We start from the raw sequence: 22,739 nt of genomic DNA on the forward strand, positions 1-22,739 counted from the left end.
CTCTAATCAGCACTAATAATTGGCCTTGTAACGATATCCCCATTGACCGATAAACTAAGTTGTAAATTGACATCCTCGAGTGTAATTGTACACTTGCCATAGGGAAGATGGAATGTATACATTTTCGATCTCTATCTCTCGACCAAAGCACTGATGAGGGGATTCAATTTAGTCCCTGTATAAATTTTTTTAAGGAATTTTTTTATATATAACTTTAGTGATGAAAACCAAACTGGGATATAATTTACCTGTAAAAACATAACATAAATCCAAGGAATCTTGGTACCTTGTAATAATTGACATTGCTGTTCTTTTTCCTTTTTGTTTTTGGTTCCGACGACATTAATTTGCAAATGTTTGTCAAGAAGTAATTGGCTCCTTGTATTGTCAGGGCTCCACTACAGTTACTGCTTAAATATATTCTTTATTGTTGTCCATCAATGTTAATAAAACTAGAAAGACTTAGACTAAGTACAAGTCAATGGGTCTCCTAGGAACCCTTCGAATCGGTTTTTATTTATTTATAAGATTTTATATATTTGTTCATTTTGCTAAGAAAATTGAACTTTTATTAATAACGAAAACAATCATTATTTTACACTTGGAAAACCATGACAAGAACAAAATTAAAATCTCAAAATAGTAATCTTCATAGCCAATGAAAAGAACAAAATACTAAGTGTTAACTACTAACCAAGAACTCACTGCTTGGCTTCTGTGTTTGAACTTGGAGTCCTTGTTTTATCCTTCAAGAATGGATATTGGAACCATTGCCTGAAGTTTGGGTTTCGCTTCTTCTGGAACCACTGGTATGGGATGAATTGGATGCGGAAGATGTAACAATGTTGTCTTCCAAAGCTGCAATATATGTTGGAACCGGCAGCTCCCCTGGTAGTATGGGCAATGGGGCTTTGAAACCAAGGATGTCGATAGCCCGCGTTATCGATGGGCGGGCATAATAGTTTGGGTTAGCACAAGCGAGCCCAACTAAGAGCAACCGTTGCATTTGTTCCATGTCGTAATTGCCATACAATCGTGGGTCTACAGCATCGAAAACACTCTCTTTCCCGTACAGTTCCCAAACCCATTCCACCAGTTTTCTCTTGAATCTCTTACCATTCCTTTCAATTACAGCAATAGCCTTCATTCCGGTGGCTATTTCTAAGGCAACAATACCAAAACTGTATATGTCGGATTCCTTAATGGCTTTGCATGTGTCAAGACACTCGGGTGCTATATAACCATCAGTCCCAAGCATAACCTTAGTTGTTTGAGACCCTTGTCCATGGTCAACAAGCCTAGCCAACCCAAAGTCACCAAGCTTGGCATTGAAACTCAAATCCAACAGAACATTACTTGACTTGATGTCTCGATGCAAAACGCATTTGTCACATTCTTCCTGCAGATAAAACAACGCTGAGGCCAGTCCCATAGCGATTTTATACCTTGTATCCCACGTCAACAAGCATGGCTCTCTATGTAGATGGTAATCGAGACTCTTATTTGGAAGGAATTCGTACACGATGAGGAACTCCTTACTGTCATGGCACCAACCAATTAGTTGGACCAAATTCCTATGCCTCAATCTGGTAATAGTTGTAACTTCTGATACGTACTCTTTCACCCCTTGTTGAGAATGTGGAGTTATCCTTTTGACAGCAATACTACAGTTGATGTCCCTCAAGAAGCCTAAATAAACCTTCCCAAAACCTCCCTCTCCGAGCAGACCTTCATCAGCAAAATTACTGGTTGCAAGTCTTAGCTCCTTGTAGGAAAACTGCCTAGGTGCTGTTACTTTTTCCATTTCTACGTTGACAGACATGGGCCCATCATCCCTCATCTTGTTATACTTTCCTCTCCTGCAAAAAAGCCAAACCAGACCTGGAACTAGGAGCAAAGCAAAAATGCCACCAACGACGGCTAGAACTAGACATAGCCATGTCTTGCTCTTCCTTCTGGGATTGACTGGAAGGCTTGGTGCTGTTGCTGGAGGATGGATAGTTGTATTCATGGAAACTTGTAAGGTAGAGCTGAAATTCCAGGAATAAATAGTGTTTAGCTCCGTTATAGTGTTAAATCCAGCGGCTCCTGAGAAGCCAAAAGTGACCCATTCTGGTAAATATCCGCTAAGATCCAGTGTTGCAGAAAGACTAGATGAATTCTCACGAGAAAAATCATTAGCATCAACTAAAAAAACACTCAAGTGTTTTGTACTAGAGTTGTAAGTGATGAAAGCATTAACTTTTCCCCCATTTTCAATATCACTCCACCACCATTTGACGGTGGGGTTAGAAGAATTGACAGAGTTGAGATCAATGCCCACGTGCTCTGACATCCCCAGAGGATCCCAAGGACTGTGATACGTATCAAACTCCACTGCAACAAATTTAGAGTTAACATCATAAGTCAAACTCGAGTTGCAAGTTTGAAGTCCCAAACAACCACCGGCGGATCTAGGTGGGATTTTTGAGCCATTGGGAGCAAGGAAAAACGCAAACCCACTACCGTATGAGCTATTGTGCAAGGAATCAATGGAGAAAGAAAATTGAGTGGTGAAATCTGCAAGTAGGAGATTCCCCGACGAATTGTCCCAAAGGTGCATTGGCTTGTAATAAGTGGCTCGACCAACACTACCATTTAGACCCTTGTTTATTTGGTCAGCAGTGAGTTGTATTGCGTTGCCTGATGCGTACGCATCAGCTTCATAAACTATGCGATGCGTATTTGGGTTGAAATCAGGGAAAGTGAAGTTGATGTTATCATCATCATCCACTGATGCAGCCTTTGGAAGATGAAGAACAAGGATGAATAATAATATGAAGAGAAATGCAGGTTTTGGAGATTTCACATACAAATTCTCAGCAGTCTTCATTTTCAAAGTAAGGATTTTGAGGAAAGTTGCTGCATATGCATGGTAATACATTGCATTTTCAGGTGTGGAATAAATAATTTGCTTCGTCGATAAAGTAACAATAATTAAAGAGAAGTTTGGAAACCCAAAAAGCACTATGCTTCGGTGTGTGAACAAAGACTTTTAAGTCTTCGTAATAAAAAAATTTAATTTGCTTTAATTTTAAGGACGGTTGATCCCTTTTTTGGGCTGAATTCGATTATGTTCCCATGCTGGGTCCCAATTTCTTTTCCTTGCTACAGTTAATACCTGAATTTTACAATTATTTTCAATGTTAGAGTTAACTTTGTTTTAAGGGAATTTCAAGAATTTAATTGGAGAAAGTAAAATCTAAATATTAATATGGAAATAATTGTCAAGTTTAGTGATCGATTTACATAAAAGAAAAATTAAAGGAAAGGGTTATATCACTTTTTAGGTTTTGAACTTAACAACTATTATCACATTGGGATCTAAACTTTTTTTTTGCTCAAGTCGTAAACTTGGTAATTATTTTTACATTAGGGTTTGAACCTTTTTTCATCCAAATTAGGTTCTGACAATTGTTTCTACACTAGGGCTTGAATTTTTTTATCCAAATTAGTCCTTGATATTTCCTTGAAAACTCTAAAGTTTAGGCTCTAATGTAGAAACAATTATCAAGTTTAAGCCTCAATATGAGAATAATTGTCAAGTTCAAGGATTAACTTGAATAAAAAAAGTTCAAACTCCAGTGTGGAAATAGTTGCCTACTTTAGGCCCTAATGTGAGAATAGTTGTCAAGTTTAGGAACTAACTTGAACAAAAATAAATTTAGATCCTAACGTGATAATAGTTGTCAAGTTCAAATTCCAAAAAGTGATTTAATCCATGTGAAAATAAGTATCAAATTTAGGCCATAAAATAATGCATTAACCCTTTTTAGAAATTATAAGTAGATATGGCAAAAGAGTGAGACAATATGAATGCTGTCAAATTTTTCATCCCTCCAAAGTTAGTACACTTCGTGTATCATCCGTCTCACTCCACTATGAAGGTGTAATATTAAAAATTATGATCACCTCCATAAATATTGGATACATCCGTTCTCATTCTACTTAAAAATTAATTTTTATTAATTATTTTTAATCTTTTTAAAAACAAAAAGTATTTAAACATAATTTTCTAAAAAAATACTCTCAATTTGAAATTATATTTTAATTGCTTGGTATCTAATTTTTTAAATAAAAAAACACTCCACTTTGTATATAATAAATAATTTCAACCTCTAACTTAAAAAATATATATTTTAGCTTTTCATTTAATTTCTTTTACCTTTTTAGTTCTTAAATTTGCATTTTACCAAATTATCTTAAAATGGATGAAAAGTTAAGTTAACTTTGATTACGTGACATCCAAGTGACAATTCAAGTTTATGTCATGCTAGCAATTAATTAATTTTAAGAAATTCAAAAAAATTTAAAAGATATTTTTTATAATTTTATACTTTTTAATAGTCTTAATAATTTTAATTTTAAAATAATTTTTATAAATTTTGAATATTTTAAATTTTAAAAATTAATTGATAACATGACATCCATGTGGTAACCCACATGTATGTTACGTTAGCAAAGTTAACAAACATTAACTTTTTCTTTTATTTTGAAAATGATCGACAAATAATATAAATCTAAGGGCGAGACGAAAAATTAACTGAATGACTAAAATAATTTTTTATAAAGTTTGTTAGCCAAATAATTTATTATGCCTAAAATAAATCAATTCAAAATATGGAAGTGTTAAAATATATTCATAGTTATTTTAAAATAGGATTTGTCTTATTTTAATTATTTTATTTTTAATTTACTTATTCTGATTAAGATAATTATTTGAATTATTCATTGCGGTTAAAATTTTACTAAATGATTGACTTGTGACAATTTTTTTTCTTTTAACTTTGACTAAAATTTGAGACCTATCTTTAATTAGCCCAAAACACTTTAATTTGAATTATTTGTAACATGAAAATTTATTTTTCATTTATTTTATCTCTCTTTATTTTTCTTTCTTATTCTCTTTATTTATTTTTTTATTTTTTTTGAAGCTCAACTGTCCATCTTCCTCACTACCCAACACCCATTGTCACATACAGCATCTTCGAGTCTCCCATTACTTATCCTGAGTGAGTTAGAATCAAAGCCACCCAAACTCCCCCACCGTACCCATCGCCCACCATCAAAATCACTCTCTGCCCCTCTCTGAACCATAGCCACTAGCAATTCTTCAGTGGACAATCAAAATTTTAACGACGGTGATTAATTTAAATAATTCTTTTAATTAGAGTGATTAAATTGAAAAAATAATTAGAGTGATCAAAATAAAATAAACTTTATTTTGGAGTAACTATAGATGTAGTTTATCATAAATTTCATCACCCAATTATCAATTTTTTAATTTAATTAATTAACAAAATAAAAAAGCATAAACATTTATTTGGCCTTCAACTTAAAAAAATAACTTTAAAATTACCCAAAAATAAATAGAAAAATTAATGTTGGAATTTTTAAAAAAGTCTCAAAATATTATTTATTATTAAAATAAAAAATTAAAATTTTATAACTAAATTGAAATCCGATGGTGTTCTTTGGTGGAGTAAATAATAAGTAATTGGTCAATAAAAAAAAAGGGTTTTTAAGATTGGAATCTACCACTTTGTGGTGTGAACGAAAGACCTAGACTTCCTCTGAAGGGTTTTTTCATTAAAATATTATAGAAGAGTTTATTTTTACCAAAATTTGTTCTCATTGTTATTATTTTTAAAATACTTTTTACAATATATATAAGTGTCGAGATTTTGAACTTCAAATTTTCAGAGGATTTCATGTAGGGTATGGTTGGTATTATCGTTTTAAACTCTAATTATTCTAAAGATATTTTAATATAATTAAAATTCTAATGTTAGCCTATTTAAAGGGGCTTTATATCTTATTTTGAGATATCAATTAAAAGATGGAGTTTTCTTTAAGGGCTACAATATATAGCTGTATATGAGTTTCGGTGAGAGTTTCGTGGTAATTATGAAGAGTATTTTATACCATTTTGTGAATGCCTCTAAATCAGTCACATGTCTAACATCTGACCCGGCTCCACCTTCAACTAGTGTGAGAATTGTCATTGATAATGGTAAAGAATCGCAAAGAGAAGAAAGAAAAAGAACACACATAGATTTTTACGTAGAAACTCTTTCGGGAAAAAACCACGGGTAAAGAAGAAGAAAATTCACTATGTCGAATTCTAATGATATAAGAGGAGTATAGTCTACGTCTATTTATAGGTTTGTAAAATCATATTCTAATCAAAGTCAAATAGACGTAATACAGTAAGGTTAAAGAGAGGAAGTACACTTCTATCTGGATTTCTCTTGTATAGCCTATACCGTATTTTATTTTAACAAGAATTTGGGTCACACAACTTTAAGAACTAGATTATGTGGAAAGCAATGCATCATCACCTTTGTCCTCGACCACATCAGTTACCTCTATAATTATTTGAAATAGCCAGAAATTGAAATTTGTAACCGGTCGAACTTATCGATATCTAAAATCGTTGTTGTGCCATTGAATGAGTCAATTTGCAGAAGTTGAATCGGGCTCTAATACTAGTTTGTAGGGGATAAGTCTGATTAAATAACTAACAGAGTGAAAAATAAATAAGAATAAAAAAAAGATTAAACACGCAAATTTTATGTGAAAAAACTCTTCAAAAGTGGATAAAAAACTACAACTAAAAAGAGATTTTACTATAATAAAGGTGAATGTTTAGATTAAAATAATTTTGTTCTTTATTTCGAAGGGTTTGTTTTTATGGGGCTTCTGGTTTTTCTTTTAATTCTTTTCATCTTTTGCACTCTCCCTTATTATAGTGAAATTTCCTTTTGCCTATAATTTTTATCCTCTTATGATGAATTTTTCCACGTTAAATTTACATATTTGATCTTTTTATTTTTTCATTTTATTTATTATTTAATCGAGTTTATCTTACATGAATATACAACCAATGTTAATAAAAATATAGTAGTAATACCTCGATAATCACGAGTGCTAAGGTCAAGATATTTTATTTTTCTTTTAATTTTGAACATACTTTAGGGTTGGTTTAGGCATAATAAATGTATTCAATGGATTTTAGAGTGGTGATTATTTTTCGAATGTATCAAATATTAGAGAAAAAGTAATTGACAAAATTTTATTTTTTTATAGAAAAAGAACAACATGAAGTGATTATATAAAAAATTGATTAAATTTGTGTAAAAGCATCACTATCATATAACAAAATTCCTTCCATTAAAGATTGGGGTTCTTCAAACAATGTCAAAATTGAGGGACCTCTATTGACGCACTTAGACATTCGATCAGCAACTGCATTATAAGCTCTCAATATATAGTGACTTCTAATCTTTCAATCTCGTTTGAATAAGCTATAAATTAGTCGTAATCCAACTAGACTATTCTTGGCAACGTCACCCTCTAGTATTTAAATGGAATCCAAATATTAATTAGGTAAAAGTAAAATTAAATAATTATAATATCTTATATAAATTGAGCATCTAACTTATTTTGTTTTCTTAAATTTTGATAATCAAAATTATTTGAAATTTATAAATTCCTTAATAAATGAGCCCAACCTATTTTGATTAAATATATTTTATAAAAAAAATCTAGCTTTACCCATTTCTAAAGGCATAAAAAACTTTAAGAAAAGTGTTAGCCGTCTTAAAGTCTATTTTAATTTTTCCTTATACGTACGAATAGAGTAACATCAAATATTATCTCTATATTTTAGAAGCTCAACACAACATGAGCTTACTAACTCAAAGAAATATTCGAAATCTAAATGCGAGAATCCTATGCAGAATCTTTGCACATTATCAAACCACGAAAAAGGTCATTGGCGCCATGGCCCATGGCCAATCTGTTCTCCACCACAAGTAACTTTCCTGCTCCATCAAGACTTAGAGTATTACAAGTCAATGGAATTAAGGAACCAGAGTTTAAGTTACGTTCGACGTATTTAAGAAGGTGTATTTAAGTTGATTAAATCTTAATTCGATTGATATAGATATTATTGTTAATGTAGGAGTACGTGAGTTTAAGTGCACTAAAACGCATTATCCCTTATTAATTGGTTGGTGAGGGATTATGGATAATTCTAGGTATTATATATATAAAAAATATGATCAGAATATTATTAAAAAATACAGTGCACTTAGATTTGTTGAATCTAAAATTATAAAAATTATTTGAATTTATACTATTAGATTAGTGCACAGGGTAATAAATTTATAAAAATAGTATAAATATTAAAATAAAGCTGTGATTAAAATGAAAATATTAAAATATTAAAAACCACAATATTGTAAGTTTAAATCCTATCACATGCATATATTTTTTATAAATTTTATATAAAAGGATAAAAACACCACAATAATATTTGTTATATTGTAAAAATAATGAGTTTTTGGTAATTTTAAAATTGAGTTGTGATCTGCCGATTGAGTCTTAGCTCGATTGGCATAGACATTGTTGCCAATGCAAGAGGATATGAGTTCGAGTGTGCTGAAACATATTATCCTCCTATTTATGGGTATGTGTAGTTCTAGGTATTGTGTCAGAAAAATCAGATATCATTAGAATTTATAATGAAATTGTTTAAGTAATGATCTGGTTGATAAGTAAAACTAACTCAATCAAATATTTAGAAGATATTTAGTATGATAGAAAATTATAGAAATTTAATTTGTTGAATTTTAACTACTACTAAATTCTAATTAGTTGGAGGACCAAATGAGCAAATTGACCATTGTTAAATGACCAAATGGTGGTGATAGCCAACTATCATCCACTAAGTTTTTAAGTATGGTTAATGTTAATTAAGTAAGGATTAATTATAAATTAATTAAGGTATATAAGCTAAAAAAATGTTATTATCATTCATTTGTTCTTCTTCAACCGAAAATACAAAGCAAAAACCTAGGGAATCCATTTTAAGCTTTAAAGCTTTTGTCCTTCCAAAATTAGTAAAATATAAGTCATTTTCTTGTAATTTTATGTTTTGAGGTCTTGAGAGATTTATTTAGCTAACTGAGTACTAATTTGTAAAATTGTTAAAGTTTTCAAATATTTCTATTGTTGAATATTGAAGCATTTTGTACTAGAATGATAGGTTTAAAGCTTATATACAAAAAAAAAAAAGAGAGAGGCTAGTTTGTAAAGTGAAAATTGTTAGTTTTGAACATAGGACTAAATTGTAATAATTTTGAAATTAGCATAAATTTTATATAATTATAAGTATTAGAGGGATGTAGAAGGATGAAATTAATATCATTTTTGAAACCAAAGCTCAAATTTGAAAGTTATGACATTTTCAGTTTTAGGGACTAAATTGAATAAACTGTAAAATTCTAGACAATTTCTATAAAATGAAATTTTATTGGCATATGCATATAAATCGATGTTATGGGATATTTGAAATTAATTACTATTTAGAATGGGATTTGAATCAAGTAGAAGATAACCAAGGAAAAGGAAAATTACAGAATGGTCCTTGTTGTTCAACTTGTCTATTGATTTTTCCAAGTAAGTTTATATGGTATATTTATTTTTTACCCTTCTGTATGTTGTAATGTGAATATATATAAGTTTTAGTGAACTTTTAATTATTTGCAATTTAGTACAAAAAGGATGAGATTTGGATTAAAATTGAAAAGGAATAAATATAAGCTTACATGCTAGAAATTTCGCTCATGAAACTTCGTAAACGTATTTTACACATGTTTATAGGTTGATTTTTTATGATTCCAAGCTCCAACATTTATTGCAGACTCGAAGATACATGTGATACAGGTTTAGTCTGGATTGGTAACCTGATGTGGTTTTAAAGGTTTAGCCTAGACTGGTAACCTTACGTGTATGTGTGTATATATATATATGTGTGTGTGTGTGTGTGTAACTTTGGTCAAGCTATTTTATGTTTCGATATAAAAGCTTAGCCCGAACAGGTAACCTGACATGATTATGTTCAGCTCATACGAGCCTCTGATGCGATTAATTAGTACATGTATAATTAAGTTGCTTACTAAGTTTCATCGGGTTATACTAATAATATGAAATGATAAATATAGATGATGTGGAATATATTTGATGATCAATTGAATATTGAATATTGAATATTGAATATTAAGTAATGATATGTTATAATACATGTTATAATGAATTTGGCAATTAAGCTCACCAATTCGTTGTGAAGTTTATTGTTTCATACCTTTGACCTTACTAAGCATTCGAAATGCTTACTTAGTTATTTTTTCTTTCTTTATAGATAGTCAGATTGCGGAACTCGTCAATCAGACTTCACGAAGCTCATATTACCCTTTTATCGATTCGATAGCCTTTTGATTATTTTGCAGCTTGGTTTAATGGCACGTATAGAGGTGTTATTGGTGTCACTACACCAAAACCGGCTTTTAGCGGCGCTTTTCCCACAAACGCTGCTAAAGACCAAGACCTTTAGCGGCGCTTTTACCACAAACGTCGTTAAAGACTCAGACCTTTAGCGGCGCTTTTCCTACAAACGCCGCTAAAGACCAAGACCTTTAGCGGCGCTTTTCCCACAAATGCCGCTAAAGACCACGACCTTTAGTGGCACTTTTATCACAAACGCCGCTATAGACCATGACCTTTAGCGGCGCTTCTAGCAAAAACGCCGCTAAAAACATAATCTTTAAAAAAATATATTTTAATCAAATAATATTTATTTTTATGGTAAATATTATATTATGTTTTATTTTTTAAATTTGAACCTTAAAACTAAATATAAAAATTTTAAACTAAATATTATTTAAATTAAATTTTTTATGAAAATTTTAACTTTAAAACTAAATATAAAAATTAATGAATTTAGTTTTAGAATTTAAAATAATAAATTAATAATACAATTAAAATCCAAAAGTTAGAACTCAAGTTGTCGTAAATATTAAAGTAAAAATAAAAATTTAGAATCAAAACTAAAATAAACAATGGAAAGATAGCTCAAATGTAAGTTTTTGCTGCAAGTAACACAGACAATAACAAAAAATTAAACACCACACATAAAATTTATCAAACTAGTTAAGAAATACATGGTGCAGCCATGCAGTATAAATACAATAGAATCATAGGGTAATTTTGCACAAAAATTTTCAGAGTACCAAGAACAATTTGTCACGAAATTATAAAACATGATAAAAAAAAAAAGAACAGGTAGCAGACAAGCTATTTGTTACTTTTTGTTTTGCTTCCAAGGCTTCCTCAGTTGCCTTCATCTTGGCAACAGAATCATCTTCATCATCCCTGCTTAAGAAAACAAAGAACCTATTGTTAAACAATTTAGAACTTGAAAAAGAAAAGAACCATGTTACTCGGACTTAGGTATGAGTGTTAGGTGTCAGTATAAAGACATGTCAGTTATGGGTATGAAGGCATGTCTAAGTTAGAACTCTGAAGGACCAATCGGAATAAATGAAACCACTAAAATAGGCAAAATAAAGAATACACAGAACGGGAAATATATAAAAATGTTTAGAAAAAATAATTTATTCGAAAATAATAGCAATGAGAACTGATTTTAGACCGCCCCCCCCCAAAAAAAAATTCTACCCTTAGCTTCCACAAAGGTAAAAGGAAAACGGACAAAGATTTAATTTTTACAGAAAAAGCAAGAACCAACTTACCGGAAAAAAATGTTCGAAACTAAATAGACGGATAAATAGTCAAACTAGTAGAGTTAGTATATGCATGTCAGCTTATATTGTTCTACAGTAATGACAAAGTTCCCATTTCCTAATGCATTCCTCCAAATACCTTGATTCATGTTTCTACAAAAATGTGCAAGGTGAGTCTTGGCACTCATAGCATCTACAATGCATGTAAAAGGTATTACAACTTTTCAAATAAAACTTGTTGCCTAAGCTTACAAACGTCAATGACATGGTTGATACTCAAACCCTTTTTCCACCAAGGCATCACAATAACCAAACTTAACAGGATATCTGAATCTATGATTCAGTCCAGCACCAAAGAAGCTTCAATTTAGATTTTTTGACAAATATTACTTGGCATCACGGAAACCAGTCAAAGCTAAATAAAGCGTTCTGGGTATAGGTGTTGCAGAGAGAGTAAGAACATCAACTGAAGTCTTAAAAGATGCAATCTTCTCCTTTTGCTTGACACCGAACCTCTGCATAAACATACAAATAAGAAAATCAAGCATCTCTCTGCCAAATGGGCATAACTTGTATTAGCTAAAAGTACAAATCAACGGTTCAAGTTCATGTATTTACCAAGAACCGGACTAAATTCAGACTTACACAAATAAGAGAATGGAAGTCTAACAAATTAAAGTTTCCAATTAAATTCAGACTTACACCATTAAATAAATAAGAGTTTTAAACTATCAGAGATCAAAACAAATTAGTAAAAACCAACTAATTTCAAACCCAATTTTGTTATGAAATTAAGATCAACTTCCATACAGCAAAAATGAAAGCAATTTCGTAATCATCTTGTTTTGTAGGGCAAAAAAATAAGAATAAAACCCTAGAAAATCAAACAAAATGAAACAATATAAGTGAACAGGGAGAGAAAAAATTAGGGTTTAGTGAAGGGACTAACATCTCTGGGGATCGGGGCCGCCGTCAATGCCGAGGGACTCAAAGTCGCGGGAGGCGAGAAGGGAGTGGCGGTCAGCATCGCCCTCACGGATGCCACGACCCTTGGTCTTCTTATGAGCAGAAAGAGAGGTGGAAGCGGCGCCAATGATGGTGGACTTGAGCATAGGAAAGGGAGCTTGAGGGGAGGCATCGCCGGCGGCATTTGAAGTGAAGGAAAGCGAAATTTTGAAGTGAAGGATTTTGTTTTCAGAACTTGGGGGGGTTGGCGGCATTTGGTAATAAAACCCACCGCTCAATTTTAAGTTTTTTTAAGTCAAATTTGATTTGGGGAAGAAAACAACCCCGTTTTGGTATTGTAATATTTGCGGCGCTTATAAAAAACGCCACTAATTGTATAATTTTTGCGGCGTTTTTTATTAAAAACGCCACTAAAAATTAAATTCCTGTATCAAACGACGCCGTTTTGAAAAATAAAAATTATCATAGTTGCGGCGTTTTTGGTCCAAACGCTACTATTGCTTACCTTTAGCGGCGTTTTTCTCATAAACGGCGCTAATGATTGACTTTTTTTGCAATTTTATATTTAATTATTATATAATTCATATTAATTTTAAATAAATAATTTTTGAAATTTTAAGTAATATTTTAAAGAATTAGATAAATTTTAAAATTTTATATAATTTTGAGGTAAGAAAACAAAAATTTTAAAATATGAAGAAAAAAAGCTTTAAAAACTATCCATATCAATATCTTTATAAATTTTAAAAGCTTTATATAATTAATATTATGATTTATATTGAATTAATTCAATATTGATTAATTATCATTATGATTTAAATTAGGGTTAAGGGTTAGGGGTTTTGGGGAAAGTTGGGTCTTTTCTTTAAAAGTATATAAATATTATAAAATAAAAGTTTAAAATATTTTTAAATTTTAAAAATTTTAAAATCTTTTAAAATTCATTTTAAAATTTTAAATCACGAAAAATATAAAACCTTTCAAAATTTAGAAAATATATGTTATTTACCCTTTAAATGATAATTAGAAATGTTCACTACCCATACAACCCACCTAGTCCAAAATATGGTTAGGCTTAGATTTATATTTTTCATTGTTTTTAAACAATGAAATGGGTGATTCGGGTAAAACGAGCTTGAAGTTGGAAAAGTATTTAAAATTGGGCATTGGCACAGCTTGGTCTGGCTTGGCCCACTAATTAATTCAATATTTTAAAACCTTTGCAAAGTTTAATCTATATATTCAATCAATTCTTATTTGATCACGGCGGGGGCAAGGCAAAACACGCAAAAAATTGAACTGGATAAAAAAAACTGAACCGAGCACTAAAAATACGGAACCGGGATGGGATAAGGTGGGGATATCCTTGGATATAGCTTATATCGATTTTGAAGAACTAAATCTTCACACGATTTTGAAGAACCATATTAATATTATCTCTTTTACAATTATATAAGAAATTAATTAATATATAAATTAGAAAACAATAGTTAATCTAAACCATAAACCATAAACCTAAACCCTAAAACCCTAAAACCATAAACCCTTAACACATAACCTCTAAACCTTAAACCCTAGCCCTTAAACCATAAACCATAACCCCTAAACCCATAATCCATAAACCTTAAAATGGTAACACCTAAACCTTAAACTCTAAATCATATACCCTAAACCAAAAATCCTAAACTATAGTGATAATTAATTCAATATTTTAAAATTAATACTATCTCTTTTACGATTATATAAGAAATTATTTAATATATAAATTAAAAAATTAGTAATGTATCTAAAAAACTTTAAAATTATTTTAAATAATAGTATTTTAATTTTTCCATTTTTAACAATTATTTTAAATTATTTTAAATTCCTGAGCATTAGCGGCACTTCCTCAAAAACGTCGCTAAACCCTCAAAAGCTCAGAAAACGGCATCGTTGGGCTTAGGTTTTTTGCGGCACTTCCCAAAAAACGCCACTAATGCTTATTTTTAGCGGCGTTTTCCATAAAGCGCCACTAATACTCGATCTTTAGCGGCGTTTTCCAAAAAGCGCCGCTAATGCTCGATCTTTAGGACGCTTTTTATCCAAGCACCGCTAAAAACGCCGCTAAAAGCCTGTTTTGGTGTAGTGTGTGTTAAATTGTATCTATTAGCTTAGTTTGAACTTGGTTAGCTAGTAAAGTAAGATATGTTAATGTATGTATATATCTATGTGTGTGTGTGTGTTTTAAGGTATGTTTTGATCATATTATGAGACCATATGTATAGTGCTTGAAAGTGCAAATGTTATGTTTTGAATAAAGAAATGGCTTGGTTGATGATTTGAATGGCTTGAATGCATAGAAGTTTAGTTTGTATTTTAAACAAGTCGTTGGATGTGTTTTGGGGTTAAGTGTGTTAATTTGAATTGGTTGGTTTGGTCCATGGTAAATGAAGTTGTAGTGTGCATATTGAATTGATTTTTAACATATATTTTTACTGTATAATTTGACACAAACAAATAATAAACCCAATGAAGTGTAGATGAAACCATACTAATTAACTTTTAAAATGATCCTACCTATTGTTTAGAAACAAATCTCATAATTGCAATGCTTCTTTATTTCTTTCCTATTATGAGTAAATTAAAATTTCACTAATTATAAAATCATGTTATTTTATAGTTTATATAGATTAATTTTTCAAGGTTAGTTGTTATTTTACTAAACAATGTTATTTTCAAAATTTGAACTCGAGTCCATAAGTCGATTTACTCTCTATCCTAACTAATGTTCTACACATAAGTGAGAGAAATCAATACAGGATGTTTGTTAAAGCAATTCCGATAAACAATTTTACAGAACTTTGCTCAGTGAATAATTTTATTTAACAATTATTTGGATCAATTAATATTAATCTACTCTGACATGAGAAGTAATTGTAACTCCTTCGATGACCCTAATTATTACAAATTACTCCCCAAAACTTCACTTAAAAATTCACAATTAACTCTCTAATAAAATAACTAGAATAGTACAAAGCAAAAAGACAACCAGAAACCCTCCACAAGCACACCAAATGCAGTCGACCAATACCGTTTATATAGGCTTCTTCAAGCCCTGATCGAGCCAGATTTTAGATAAACTTTATCATCAATTTAAAATTGATTTTATCATTCAAAATATCTAAGTAAAACAATCAGCTTAATTCCAAGTAAAACGATAACAATAATGTATGAGATAATGAAAATCGATCCTTCCTCTTTAAATTTGATCAGCTTCATTAAGGACGGAATAAAACATGAACTCTGGAACATCTGTTATTAGTGTAACACAGAAGATCCAAGTAAAAAAATACCAACATTATATTGCAATTAGTTGTTCAGGAATTGCTGTCTAAAAATTTGTCCAATAAAACACATGGATGTAACAAAGCATCAAAACTGGAAAACATGAAGCCAAATATGCAAGTAAATAGAAAAAAAAAAAATTTTGACTACCAAGAACACACTGCTTTGCTTCCACCTAGCTGGAGTGCTTTTTTTTATCCTTTCAAGGAATGGATACTTGAAGCAATGCCTGGACTTTGAGTTTGGCTTCTGCTGGACGCACCGGTGTGGAATGAATTGGATGCTGAAGATGTAACCATATTGTCTTGCAGAGCTGCAATGTATGTTGGAACCGGTATATCCTGTGGTAGCATAGGCACTGGAGCTTTGAAAGAAAGGATGTCAATAACCTGCGGTATCGATGGGCGTTCAAAATAGTTTGGGTCAGCACAGGCCAGCCCAACTAAGAGCAGCCGTTCCATTTGTTCTATCTCGTAATTGCCATACAATTGTGGGTCAGCAGCATCTAAAAGGCTCTCTTTCCCATACAGTTCCCAAACCCATTCCACCAGTTTTGTCTTGAATCTCTTGCCATGCCTTTCTATTACAGCAATGGCCTTCTTTCCGGAGGCTATTTCTAAGGCAACAATACCAAAGCTATATATATCCGATTCCTTAGTGGCTTTGTATGTGACAAGACACTCGGGTGCTATATAACCATCAGTCCCAAGCATAACCGAAGTTGTTTGAGACTCTTGTCCATGGTCAACAAGCCTAGCCAGCCCAAAGTCACCAAGCTTGGCATTGAAACTCAAATCTAGCAGAACATTACTTGACTTCATGTCTCGATGCAGCACGCATTGATCACATTCTTCCTGCAGATAGAATAACGCTGAGGCCAATCCCATAGCGATTTTATACCTTTTATCCCACGTCAACAAGCATGGCTCTCTACGCAGATGGAAATCGAGACTCTTATTTGGAAGAAAATCATACACAATCAGAAACTCCTTATTGTCATGGCACCAACCAATGAGTTGGACCAGATTTCTATGCCTCAACCTGGCAATAGTTGTAACTTCTGATAAATACTCTTTCACCCCTTGTTGAGAATTTGGAGTTATCCTTTTGACAGCAATACTGCAATTAATGTCCCTCAAGAAGCCTAAATAAACCTTCCCAAAACCTCCCTCTCCAAGCAGACCGTCGTCAGCAAAATTATTGGTTGCAAATCTTAGCTCCTTGTAGGAAAACTTCCTAGGTGCTGTCACCATTTCCATTTCTACGTTGACAACCATGGTCCCATCTTCCTTCCTGCTGTATTTTCTCCTCCGGTAGAAAAACCAAATTAAACCCAAAACTGGGACCAAAGCAGATATGGCACCAAACATGGCTAAAACAATCCATGGCCATGTCCTCTTCTTCCTTCTTGGTTCGACCGGAGAATTGCTTGTGCTTGTTGTTGCTACAGGTGCAGCTGTTGGAGAATAGATAGCTGTATTCATGGAAACTTGTAAGGTAGAGCTGAAATTCCAGGAATAAATAGTGTGTAGCTCAGTCGATCTGTTAAATCCAGTAGCTCCTGAGAAGCCAAAAGTGACCCATTCCGGTAAATATTGGCTAAGGTCCAGTGTTGCGGAAAGACTGGATGAGTTCTCACGAGTAAAATCATCAGCATCAACAAAAGTAACACTCAAGTTTTTTGTACTAGAGTTGAAAGTGATGAAAGCATTAACTTTTCCCCCATTTTCAATATCACTCCACCACCATGCGACGGTGGGGTAAGAAGTCTTGACAGAGTTTATATCAATGCCCACGTGCTCTGACATCCCCGGAGGATCCCAATCACTCTGATGCGTATCAAACTCCACTGCAACAAACTTAGAGTTCCCGTCATAACTCAAACTCGGATAGCAAGCTTGAAGTCCGAAGCAAGCACCTTCGGAATGAGTAGGGATTTTTGAGCCATTGGGAGCAAGGAAAAACGCAAACCCACTACCGTATGAGCTGCTATGGAAGGAATCAACGGCGAAGGAAAATTGAGTGGTGAAATCTGCAAGTAGGAAATCTCCAGATGAATTGTTCCAAAGACGCATTGGCTTGTAGTAAGTAGCTCGACCAACACTACCATTTAGACCCTGGTCTGTTTTGTTAGCAGTGAGTAGGATTGCGCTGCCTGATGCGTATGCATCAGCTTCATACACTATGCGATGCGTATTTGAGTTGAAATCAGGGAAAGTGAAATTGATGTTATCGTTATCATCCATTGATGCAGCCTTTGGAAGACGAACAACAAGGATGAATAATAAAATGCTGAGAAATGCAGGTTTTGGGGATTTTACATACAAATTCTCGGCATTTTGAGCTTTCTTCATTTTCAGAGTAAGGATTTTGAGGAAAGTTGCTGCAAATGCATGCAAGGTAATTAACGTTCAAGTCAATAACGTAAACATAATAATTAAAAAGAAAGTATGGGAAGCAAAAAGCACCGTTTAGATTGTAATCTTTCTATGCTTAGCGGCGTCAACGAAGACTTCATTTATTTACTTTTTCTTTAGTATTATGCATGTGGATTTTACTATTGAGGTTTGAATCTTGTAACTCTCAAGTTTCTAATATTTAAATTTATATTTTCTTTTTAAAAAATGTAATATACTTTATTATTGGAAAATATTTTTTATAATTAGTTATCCATCATCTGTTAGCAATGACTTTAAAGCTTCATAATAAAATATATTTTTATTACCAAATGTAAAAGAGAATTAGAGTAAATTATATTAATAGTCACCCAATTATAAAAAGTTTCAAATAGTTACGCAATTATGGTTTTCTTTTTTTTATAGTCACTTAACTACGAATAGTTACAAAATAACCACCTTTATTTCTTTTACGATTACAACCTGATTAACCAAAAAGGTAAAATATGCCTATAATCATTGTACTTTTTGAAAATTAGAATTTAGCTTTTCTACTTATATTTTTAGAATTTAGTCCTCTACTTTTCAAATTTCAAAATTTAGGTACAACTGTTAATCCTATTATTTTTTGGTTAAATTTAGGTTAATTATTACATTTTTTTTAATTACATGGCTATCAAGTGAGCAATATTTTTATTCCAAAGTGCCACAGCAACAAGTTTACCAAAAAAGTAAATTTACAATGTTAACAGTTGGACCTGAATTTTAAAATTTGAAAAGTAGAGGAACTAAATTCTTAGAAATACAAGTACGACAATGAATAAATTCTTGGTTTTTGAAAAGTAAAGGGATTATATGCACATATTAACCTCAACATAATAAAAACACTCAAAAGTCCAATATAACTGGGTGATAAAAAAGACAAAATCTGATAGTTGGATTACTATTTTGTAAGTTTTCATAGTTGGTAAAAAAAGAAAATAACCATAGTTGAGTGACCATTTGGTAATTTTTCGTAGTTGGTGACTACTAATGTAGTTTACCCAAAATATTAATTTGATTAAGTTTTAAGGGTTAATCAATTTTTTGGGTTGAATTCCACATTGTTCTTAGGATAGGATTTGATTTTTTAAATTACCAAATTTGGAAATTATTTTCGCATTAAGGTTTAAACTAGACAATTGCATTTACATTGAAATTTATTTTTTTAATCAAATTGGTCCATGAATTTGACAATTATTTTCACATTTAGTCTAAAACTTTTATTGGTTCAATTTTTTAAGGAAATAATAACTAACTTGGACAAAAGAAATCCAAGTTCCATTACAAGAAAAAGGATAAATATCAAAACTATACATGAATTAGGGTTTAATGTACAACTGTATATATGAACTTTGATTTTGTGCACTTTTATACATGAAATTTTATTTTGATACAATTCTTGTAAATTATTAACACAATTATTGATATAACATCATTTGATGTTTATATATTGTATACATAAATAATTATATTTATCTATTATAAAAATAAATTGATGTATTTATTCTTTAAATGTTTATGATTAAGTTAAAATCAAAGTTTCAAGTATACATTTAAACCACAATTAAATTTCATTTATACAATTGCATACTAAATCAAAGTTCATTTATAATTTTAAGACGTATCCCTAAAAAAATTGTCAACTTTACGGACTAATTTAGAAAATGAAAATTGTGGCCAATGAAAAAGTCTTTTCAATAAAAAATTATTTTACCATAAACAGCACCCACACCTTAATTACTGCACCAAATTGGTCAAATGCAAAAAGAATTAAGGCCCACACGCATATATATATTATTTTTAGTCGAACATTCTTTTAACAAAATTCAACCCATCCCTTAATTAAAGCACCAGTACTTTTTGCATATTTTCACTACAATCTCAAACTTTGTCAACCCACTATATCTACAAGTTTTTCACTTTAAATTTAAATTTTAAGGGTGGTAGGTTGATTGGTATTAATATTATTGTCAGTGTGGTAGGACATGAGTTTGATACGCTGAAGCGTTTTATCCTCTTATTTAAGTAGGAGAGACTATGACCAATGAGTAATTCTAGATATTATATCAAGAAGAGTAAATATAATTAAAAGTTACTATGAAATTAATGTTAAAAATGAAATCGTAAGAGTTTTGGGTTTTGTCAATAAAAAAGATTGGATAGAATTCTCTCTTAATATTTCATATCACTGCCAATTTTTTTTCAATATGGTATACAATTTTGCCTTTCCCTTTCTTTATGTTTTGCTTCATTACTATAAAATAATTAACATTATACAAGTCTGGTTTTCATATGTGTCTGCCTATATTACAGAACATTTTCTAGATTCATAATGGAAGCAAGTTGTATATAAGATCCCATTCCTCTGTTTATTTTCTAATTATTCGAAATAACTCTATAAAGATTTCATCATATAATAAGTTTATCCCATATGTTATTTTAATTCATGGTAAATTACAAGAGGAAGGCAAAGCTCTAATAGCAACGCAATTAGCACGATTCAAACTTAGACCACACCTGGGGTGGTGAATATCTTGGCCATGTGTGAAGCTAGAAAATCTTTTAGGAGGCTGAAATTAAATTGTATGTTTTTACGATAGTTAAAACGTAATTTTACCATTTTAATAGCCTATATCTTTATAATTTTTAGAGAATTAAATCAAATTTTTATCATTTCCGAAAGGCAATGTATAATTTTACCATTACACATTTAAAATTTTAAGAGGTCTAAATCAACATTTTTCATTTTAAAGGTAGTTGAGCCCTACCGATCCCCATAAATTCACCACTGGTGACTAGGCTAACACACGAGGTTGGTTGTAATCCATTATGAGCGTAGTTTGAACAATAGTGCATCAAAAAGGAAAAAAATAAAACCAAAAAGCAACCTTTTGAGTATGTTAACCATATAAACGTTTCAATTTTGGGCGGTAATACATGCAGCTGAAGCACAATTTATGTCGTAGTTGAGTTGATCGAACTATACAAAAGTTGGATATGGAGCAAAGGAAATTAAGAAAATAATTAACTATCGACTTGAAAAGTAGTGAATTGAACTGAAAAAGCAATCACTACTATCAAGTCATGTGCTTACTTGAAAATTAGGAATAATAGTGAATTGGGTCTTAATTCGATTGACATTAGTATTATTGTTAATGTAGAATAACGTAAATTCGAGTGTGATGAAACATATTATCCTCCTATTTAAGGGTTGGAGAGGAGTTTTGAGTAGTTCTAAACATTATATATAAAAAATAGATAAACTAAATGAATGTTAATCAAGGAGATATATATATATATATATATATCACTTATTGTTATTTTATTTCACCGTTACTTATTGTTATGTAATCAAAATTACTAATGAATAAAATATTGTCTCGAGATATAATATTGAAATTTGATAATTGAGTTTGGATTGAGTCCTAACTTTGAGTTTCACTTTTTTAATTTTGTATAACAATGAAATTGAAACTTAGATATTGCAAATGAATAATTGCTAGTATGATTGATGATTAAAATTGGTTTGAATGATAATTGTGATTTAAATTTTATGATTATATAATGAGACCGTCTGAGTTACTTTAGCAACGTAATATAATATCACATATTTGGATTCGATGACCGGATCGAATATAGAATGTTACATATAGTGACGAGTAAGTATCACCTGATAATATAATAGTCCTAACATGAGTTATTTGCTCAATCTAACCTTGTAGACTATCAAAAAAATTACTACACCAAAGACACAAATCCTAACAAAATTATAAGAATGTCAATGGAATTTAACACTTATAGTACAGGGATTCCTATTCCACCACAATGCCAACACTCTATATTGATTTCAAGATTTACATAGAAACATCAAGGTAAATTCGAAATAGCAAAGTGCACTTATGAAATCTTGAAAATTATTCATAGAAATTTTGATACTCATCAGTGTCAAGGTCATAGTAATATCATTCTATTATAAACTAAAACGAAATTAGTTTAAAAGTATGATGATTAACTGAGTTTTGTTTACGTAGTTTAGATACAATAATTCTATGTTTATGGAGTCTTGCTTAGGATATATTCTAACTCAAATGCTAAATCAGACAATCATAACAATCCATCTCTACCGAGTAAAGCTCATAACCCCATCATAAAGCAAGTTTATGCGGTTCCAATAGACAACAATAGATCACTCAACCAACATCAAAAGCAACTCTTTACTTTGCTCGGTAGTGATCACCAACAAAATAAACCAAACACTCAACACAAGAAAAAGATAAAGGCTGGGGAGAAAGATAGTTGTGAATTTGAAGATTTTCCAGCTCTCAAAGTCGTGTGGTACCAAGGGGAAAGTGACGCCAAATGTCAGATTGAGATCACAAGATAA

The 22,739-nt window shown here is 31.3% G+C and overlaps 3 protein-coding genes across 3 annotated transcripts; all 3 read right to left on the reverse strand.

Annotated features, from left to right (window-relative positions):
- Positions 1-513: 513 nt before the first annotated feature.
- Positions 514-2,991, reverse strand: LOC105780379 (L-type lectin-domain containing receptor kinase IX.1). Its single transcript, XM_012604668.2, has one exon. It carries the CDS (start codon positions 2,921-2,923, stop codon positions 749-751), a length of 2,175 nt encoding a protein of 724 aa, XP_012460122.1. The 5' UTR covers positions 2,924-2,991; the 3' UTR covers positions 514-748.
- An 8,563-nt stretch (positions 2,992-11,554) lies between these two features.
- LOC105780380 (uncharacterized) lies at positions 11,555-12,836 on the reverse strand. Its single transcript, XM_012604669.2, has 2 exons — positions 12,577-12,836; positions 11,555-12,142 (listed from the first exon to the last, which is right to left on the reverse strand). Exons 1-2 carry the CDS (start codon positions 12,775-12,777, stop codon positions 12,014-12,016), a joined length of 330 nt encoding a protein of 109 aa, XP_012460123.1. The 5' UTR covers positions 12,778-12,836; the 3' UTR covers positions 11,555-12,013.
- A 3,275-nt stretch (positions 12,837-16,111) lies between these two features.
- Positions 16,112-18,224, reverse strand: LOC105779131 (L-type lectin-domain containing receptor kinase IX.1). The gene has a single exon (XM_012602876.2). It carries the CDS (start codon positions 18,161-18,163, stop codon positions 16,112-16,114), a length of 2,052 nt encoding a protein of 683 aa, XP_012458330.2. The 5' UTR covers positions 18,164-18,224.
- Between the last annotated feature and the right edge of the window lie 4,515 nt (positions 18,225-22,739).

The sequence above is a fragment of the Gossypium raimondii genome, chromosome 4 (assembly GCF_025698545.1).
Source record: "Gossypium raimondii isolate GPD5lz chromosome 4, ASM2569854v1, whole genome shotgun sequence".
NCBI lineage: Eukaryota > Viridiplantae > Streptophyta > Magnoliopsida > Malvales > Malvaceae > Gossypium > Gossypium raimondii.

What these genes read in the sequence shown, in the direction of transcription:
- LOC105780379 (XM_012604668.2), bottom strand. Translation starts at nt 2,923, where the DNA reads ATGTATTACCATGCATATGCAGCAACTTTCCTCAAAATCCTTACTTTG.
- LOC105779131 (XM_012602876.2), bottom strand. Translation starts at nt 18,163, where the DNA reads ATGGATGATAACGATAACATCAATTTCACTTTCCCTGATTTCAACTCA.
- LOC105780380 (XM_012604669.2), bottom strand. Translation starts at nt 12,777, where the DNA reads ATGCCGCCGGCGATGCCTCCCCTCAAGCTCCCTTTCCTATGCTCAAGT. An exon ending in CGGCCCCGATCCCCAGAGAT is followed by an intron (nt 12,143 to 12,576) that starts GTTAGTCCCTTC and finishes ATGTTTATGCAG; the next exon opens with AGGTTCGGTGTCAAGCAAAA.